Source organism: Colias eurytheme, chromosome 3 (assembly GCF_061535395.1).
Source record: "Colias eurytheme isolate Ceu_HAF_F1 chromosome 3, ilColEury1 Martin Lab GWU primary, whole genome shotgun sequence".
In the NCBI taxonomy this organism is placed as follows: domain Eukaryota; kingdom Metazoa; phylum Arthropoda; class Insecta; order Lepidoptera; family Pieridae; genus Colias; species Colias eurytheme.
The window spans coordinates 9,381,864-9,389,480 of record NC_142982.1 but is presented as its reverse complement, the minus strand read 5'-3'; the positions used below and the strand labels follow the sequence as shown (position 1 = coordinate 9,389,480).

At 33.1% G+C, this 7,617-nt stretch overlaps 1 protein-coding gene across 1 annotated transcript; it reads right to left on the bottom strand.

The window, feature by feature from the left end:
* Positions 1–13: 13 nt before the first annotated feature.
* PolA1 (DNA polymerase alpha catalytic subunit) lies at positions 14–6,759 on the bottom strand. The gene is made up of 10 exons (XM_090120016.1): positions 6,637–6,759; positions 6,360–6,557; positions 6,052–6,239; positions 5,549–5,776; positions 4,877–5,449; positions 4,061–4,252; positions 3,482–3,739; positions 3,046–3,175; positions 529–2,970; positions 14–301 (listed from the first exon to the last, which is right to left on the bottom strand). The coding sequence occupies exons 1-10, from the start codon at positions 6,650–6,652 to the stop codon at positions 78–80; spliced, it is 4,449 nt and encodes a 1,482-aa protein (XP_089976142.1). The 5' UTR covers positions 6,653–6,759; the 3' UTR covers positions 14–77.
* Positions 6,760–7,617: the final 858 nt, after the last annotated feature.

Genomic DNA, 7,617 nt, shown 5'->3' with positions numbered 1-7,617 from the left:
AGTTGTATTTTATTTATAATTTATTATCAAATTCTATATAAGAACCATGATCTACATATAAGTTATAAAAATAAAATCTAGTATGCTCCCATTTCCATGATAGCATCAATGTGTTCAGTCTCTGGTAAAATGTCTATTTCAACTGGCTCAGTTTTAATTTTTCCGCCTTTGGAATCGACGCTAAAGAATCTAAATAGTTTCGATAGGTTTATAATGGAATATGCAGAGTGCGAGAGCCAGTCCGCCACCATCTCCTTGAGTATTTGAAATGCAGATATGACTTGAGGTGACAGTTTGATTTCTGAAAAAAAAAGGCATTTTAGTAGAGTTGTTGATCGAATTGATAGATTGAATTGATTTACTTTTTTCCAACAAGAAATATCCACTATTAAGTATTTTATAGCATTAAGTGCAGTTTACAATTATTTGAAAAAATTTAAAGGATATAAAAAAGTTGATCATGAATGATTCATCATGCGTTTTTCAAAGAAATGCAACTTCTAATATTTTGTTGTTTTATATACTTACTGGAGTTATTCTGTTTGCTAAGATCGAACAGGAATAGGAAGAAATTGATCTGCAAATACAGGTCCTTCTCTGTATATTCCCTATACATAAGGCCCTTTTCACACAGGCGACACAGTGGATAGCCTGCTTGGAAATTCTGTGGCATCCGCGTAGTACGATGACCACAAGCTGGGTCCTCGCACGATAACCAACCCGCGTAATACTGATTATGGTACTGCCTTATTTGCAAACATAACTGATTCTGTATACACGGCAAATAGTCCATTGGCTTGTATGTACACTGCTCGTTTTGGCAACGCTCTAAAAACGTTACACTTTCCTTATCTAATTTTCGTACTGCTTCTCTTATTCTATTCTCAGTTTGACAATTTTCATTTACACAAATGAATGAGAATTCTTTGCAGTGTCTGTATTTCTCCTTTTCGTTTTCTACTTCGTAAGTTTCTCCGTTTGAGTTTTCTTTTTTTAACATATTTCTATAGCCAGATGGGTCTAAGCCGAGACAGTCGGCGACTCGCGCTGGATCCATACCTTCGATGGGTTCACATATACGCGATATAACGGGATGAAGTTGGTGCGCTAAGTAGTATCTGTAATCGATTTTAAGATGTTCCGAATTTTTTAATTCTTCTATGTGATATGCTCTTTGTGTAGCAGAGTTGGTGGTGCCATCTACACAAATTATATATGGAACAATATCACCCTTTTTGAATCGCCTACTATTCTTGCTATTGAGTCGCATAGCGACCTGAACATGAGGTTGGGCGTGTTTGTCGGCATATTCGTTTGGATTTTTGGTTAACTGCTTAGTTATGGTCAAGAGCGATATTGGTATTTTATTACTCAACAGATCGTCTTTTAACTTGTTTAAATGTGTTTGTATACTCTCAATTCTTTCATCAGCACTTTGCTCTGAAAGAATTTGTTTGAGAATAAATTTTCCTGCTTCAGCGGCTAGTTGCGACCAATCACGTCTAACAATATCTAACCCTTTATGTTCTTGGCTATAAATTAGTTCTCCGTTTTTGTTTCGATTTATGACAACAGCTGCATATTTCTTTTTCTTGAGCAGTAATAGATACTTAAAAACTCCATCAATATCTAATTCAATCTGCTTGTATTTTTTATTAATTTCTCGTTTTAGATCATTACCAATTTTAAACACATAATCATAATCCAAACAATTTGTGTTTATCATTAAACTGTCTGTATCACCATAAACAACATCGTAATTTAGTTTTTGTACAATTTCTTTAGTGTCCATGAGAATTTCTCGCCCTTTCATAGTAACAAGAGCTGCTAGTGGTTTAGCATAAAATCTTGAATGTGTAAATCCTAAACACCCATACATGGAATTGGCTGTTAATTTTAAAGCAGTTTGTCTGATATTATATTGCATATACTGCTCTGGCGGCAAATCTGGTGATTTCATAAGCTTTTTCACTTCTCGCCTACTTTCAACAAGCTTTCTAATTTGTGTAGGTAAAACTCCAAATTCGGTATTAGGACCAGGTAGAATCAAATTACTTATATCATCATTAGTATTTGATGATATTTTCCGTTTTATGGTTGTGAAACAAACATTAAACTCTTGAATAATACTAGGATATAGGGAATTGAAATCCATGAGAAGTATTAGTTTATCATAGAAGCCTTTCTTAGGGTCTAACACCAAACCTCCTGAATAGGCAGCCTTTTTCTTGCCTTGCTTTTTATTTACACCTGTTTCTTCTTTATCCTCATTATCAGGATCATCAGATACATTTTTTCTACCATATACTTTATCTGGTACAATGTAATTTTTCTCTGTGAATGCGTGAAGTAATAGAAATTCGTTTCTTTCCGACCGACCACCTAACAGAGTTCTAGACATTATGTTACCAGCAATTTGCGTTATTTGTAAGGCTAGTGGTAAAACATTAAGTTCACACATCATTTTGAGGATATAGGACGCATCCTGCATTGTCAGAGTAACAAGTTGTAATAAATCATTGCTACTTTCGTAATAACGCGGCAAATCTTCTATTGCCACATCTAGACGTTCACCTTCTTTCATTTTAAGCACAGTGATACACAATGTGTCTAGATCGAAACTTCTAGCTCTGATAAGTTCCATGGCTGAAATTTTAATATCGCAAACTAGTCTACCCAAAAACGCATCTTTTGCGGCATATTTCTTTTGAGGAGCCACAGATCTGTTAAGTCTTCCCAAACGCGACCAATTTGGTATTTTCAAGTCTAAAATATTTCCTATTAACAAATCCTGTTGGAATCCCTGCAAATCATGACCCACTACTAAATCTGGATCTAATTTCCAAAACTGAACCATAAAGCAATTTAATAGCTCTCTTTCTGTGTCACATTTTGATAGTTTTGTTGCTTTATATTGAGGCAACTTTTGTTTTAAATCAAGAGGCCAAAGTTCATTACATTTTGTCATTACTGAAAAAAAAACAAAAATCACTTTTGGTATGAGAAATAATTGAACACTTGGTTGCAATAATTTTAAATACTTACCACAGAAATGCTGTTGAAACGGTGGGTTAGGTGGAGGTTTATGTATGGGGAAGTTACTATGTGCTAGACAGCTAATCATTAAAATCTTTGTTCTATTCGTTTTAGGATCTGTTGCAGTTCTCATGTTAATCTGTAAATGTAAAGTGTGTTATTTTAATCAATATTTATCAATTTCAAAATAAACTACAATAATTAATAAATAATTGACCATTAGAAATGTCCATAAATATGAAACATGAAATAAGAGCGTGTGTGCCGAGCACAAGTGTTAGAAGTGAAACTTCTCTGACAAGATTCAAAGATACCAAAGTCATTGCCTTACTCCATGATTCTCAACACGTTTAAAGAAATTTCACTTCAATGTGGTAGGAGCACAAGCTTTTTACAATGTACATTGGGATTTTCTAGTTTTGTTATAAAATTTAACACAACTCACTGTAGCTATAACAATGGGCGGTGGTTCCAAGTCTTCATCACCTCTAATAACACTAATGTTTTCCATATCATCACAATTTGCTTCCAGTTTACACAGAGAAACTTTAGCTTGAACATTATCAGGTTCTACAATTTCCAACCAACATGGTCCTTTAATCTTTCTCTCTAGAAGTAACATCTCTAATGATGATGTATTAGCACCAAAAATATGTGAGAAAGTTAAGAATTTCTTGTTTGTTGGTGGGGGTGGTATGGATGCCTAAAATTATAAAAAAAAATGTTGGTTATAATGTTTATATGCTTAAATGTTATGTAGTGGTACTTAATCTGTTTATATTGTGTGAACTATAAAAGAATAACTGTTTATTCTGGAATACTGTTAATGATAAAGGTACCAGGTGGTACATGTTTTAGAGACCATAAAATATATTCATATCTATTATAATATAGTCTATTTCTTGTTAAGCTAGCTTTTGAAACTTTTTTACATTTAATTGATGGTACTTTAGAAAAATATAAATGATAAAGCTCTACATTAATTATTTTATCTTTCCACATAATTAATATTCAAATTACTCACAGAATATTTGACTTCTAAATAATCACACTGAGCAGGAATATCAGGTATATTGAAACAGTAGTTTTTTGTGATTTTTCTAGACTTAAATTCTTTTAGACCCAATTCTGATGCAACTGAAGTATTGAATTCTTGGTAAATATCCATAATGGTAACTTCTTCATCTGTTGGTTCTAAAGTTACTGGGTCTAGTTTCTATAAAAAGACAAGAAATGTTATAATGTGTGATGTATTTCATTAATAATGGAAATATATAATAATACTAGATTTCCGCCCGCGGCTTCGCCCGCGTTTGCAAAGGAAATCCCGCATAGTTCCCGTTCCCGTGGGATTTCCGGGATAAAGACTATCCTATGTGTTAATCCAAGTTACCCTCTATTTGTGTGCTAAATTTCATTGTAATCGGTTCAGTAGTTTTTACGTGAAAGAGTAACAAACATCCATACATCCTTACAAACTTTCACTTTATAATATACTAGCTAACCGCCCGCAGCTTCGCCCGCTTTGTCTAAAACCTAATAAATTATATACTAAAACCTTCCTCTTGAATCACTTTATTTATTAAAAAAACTGCATCAAAATCCGTTGCGTAGTTATAAAGATTTAAGCATACAATGGGACATAGGGAAATAGGGACAGAGAAAGCGACTTTGTTTTATACTATGTAGTGATATTAGATTGTTTCTGATATATGGACAGGTAATTTACATTTAGGAAACAATTCATACTTGTATTATAGATATCATAGGCTTTATTTTCTCACTTGATCAAGATGATGAAATAATAACAGAATTATATTTCCAATCAATTAATACTTACATATTCCCTAGGCAACAAAAACATCTGCCTATTAATATTCTTCACAACCAAACAGCAGGACACACAACCTGCCTTCTTATTTTTTGGATTCACATACACCTTGCCAAACAAGTATACAACTCCTGGCTTCACATACCTGTCCTCCCAAGCATCTAACCAATAGAATTTGAGGACCTTTTTACCATCTTTATTCATCTGTAAAGGTAATTTCCCATCAGACTGTATAGAACTCACAACATGATTTTCACCCATTTGGTTGTCCCATGTTGTATGCAAGGGTTTTAACTCTTTTTTCGCATTTTTAGTGGGAAATATTTCAAAGTCTTCATTGAGAAATTCTTCAGCTACATCTGTTATAGTATTTGCTGTACTGGGCAGCTCCTCTTTTATTTCCTTCACTTCTATTGGGGCGTCATTGCTGAAATCATCCCCTAAATCAATGTCTTGTGTATTAAATTCTTCTATGTTTTGTGTTTGAGAATCTTCCAGCTCTTTCTTTATTTCCTTATCTATTTTCCATGTGTTTTTCTTGGGGGCAGCATTGCCATTTTCTTTAATGGGAGGGCTTACTTCCTAGAATTATGAGAAATAAGGTGTTTATTATATTTTATTATTAATGCTTGAAAGCAAGGTAACTTCAATTTAAATAAATAAAGTAAAAAAGTAGCTTACAATTTTCTCCTGCTTTACAACAGGGGATTCATCAAGAATAACAGTAGCAACGGGTTTCTTAACAGATGATGATAAGGTTTTAAAATAATTCTGTGCATCTGTCTTAGTTGATTGTATGGTGTTAGCCTTGGGTGTAGCTAAGGCCTTAGGTTTTACAATAGCTGGACCACTGCCATCTAAATCTGACATAATGTCGGACAGAATATTGTCATCAGATATCTTAGTATCCTGTAAATAAAAATTAAAATGCTATATGACAATTTATAGGCGAATATAAGTTTGTTTGGTTTGATTATAACCGTATATTCACATGTGTATCATAATTATAAAATTGTGAAATTAAAAAAAAAACATGTTTTTTTGAAAAGTAATAAGAATAAGTGATAAGATTAACTATATTTGAGAAGCAAAGAAACCTTATCAAAAGTTGAAAATTTCAAATATAGATTTTTGGATAGTTTAACATATAAACTGTTTGTTTATTTATTTGCTTGTAAGCTTACCTCCTTTTTCTTAGCCGGCATAGCTCCTAAAAGGTTTCTTATGTTACCCTTTCCTGCAGTTGGAGGAGCCACTCTGGCTTTTCTTTTAAGACCCCTTCCATTTTCTTTGGTGTCTGATGCAACATATGTATCTTCAATTTCATCATCATCAAATATTTCTCGTCCATCTTCCACATAACCAGTACCATCTAAAAGTAATGTGTTAGGTTATTACAAGCTGTTATAACATGACTATTAAAAAAATGATATCCAGGAATTTTTAGACTTGGAATAAGATTTATAATTAGCAGATAAATATGTATAGTCACCATCTTCAATCCAATCTTCTTCCTGCCTTTGCAATACACGTTCACTGTACTCCCGCTCGTCAACAGTGTCGTAAACATTTTCAAGTTCATCTACATCATATTTATGCTTTGTTCCTTTATTCTTTAGGTTCTTCAGCTTTTCAAACGCTGACATTCGCCCATGCTTATCTACTTTCTGGCGTTTAGCTCTTGACCCAGCTGTAAACAAATCAGGAACTTCATAAATACCAACAAAAATAACTTTCCTTCACTATGAATCTCATATTCTTCAACATACCTAAGGAGTCTGCCATTTCAAAGAATTATGTAAACAAATTATTAATATATAAACACGAATTTCATCTCAATTTTAAATTTACTTCTTTTGTACCAAGTTCCCAGTTCCCAAGTTTATTGTCACTATGACGTTTTAAATTGGCGCCAAATATTGACGTTATGTTTTAACGATTGCTATCTTCTGTAGCCTAGTGAACGCAGTATTGCCATAAATTAAAATATTGAGATTTGTCGTGAAATGAAAAAAATGTTTATGAAACCACGGTAAAAGTGAAACTGTTCGAACGGTTCCGAACACTGCTTTGTGTAGCGCATGTCGCGTGTTGGTCGGCTGCCGAGTAGGTATACCTACTCGGCAGCCGCGATACACGCGACATGCGCTACACAGACCAAAAAGTTTGAGACGATGTAATAAAAGTTTCACTTTAAAAATAAATAGAAATAAGATAATATGGAACTTCTTGTTTAGTTAATACTAGCGGTCCGCCCCGGCTTCACCTGTGGTACATACTTCGCAATAAAAGGTAGCTTATGTTCTTTCTCAGGGTCTAAAGATTGTCTTTGCTAAATTTCATCATAATCGGTCCAATAGTTTATGCGTGAAAACCATACATACATAATTACATAATACACAATACATAATTACAAACCTTTCCTCTTAATATTAGTATAGAAGTATAGATAATATTAGTATAGATATCAACTTTGAATGTAAATTTTTTATGTAAAATTCGTATTATTACATTTGTGCTTAATTTATTTTCGAACAAAAAGATAAAGGTATGAATTATACGGAAATAATAATCTGTAATAAACAATAACAAAGCGTAGGAATTTTTCTTAGGAATTTTTAAAAACTAAAAAGATTATAGAGCAAAATTATATATTTTCATATTGGCAGCGCCGATAAAAGTAACGAATATTTTTGAGCTGCAGCTGTCCGATCCCATGTTTCTGGCAGTTTGCACGAGAGTAGTATATT

Bases quoted from the DNA above. Each gene is read 5' to 3' on its own strand.
- PolA1 (XM_090120016.1), bottom strand. The intron at 3,740-4,060 runs GTGAGTAATTTG...TTATAATTTTAG, and splicing joins ATTTAGAAGTCAAATATTCT to GCATCCATACCACCCCCACC. The intron at 302-528 runs GTAAGTATATAA...TTTTTTTTTCAG, and splicing joins TAGCAAACAGAATAACTCCA to AAATCAAACTGTCACCTCAA.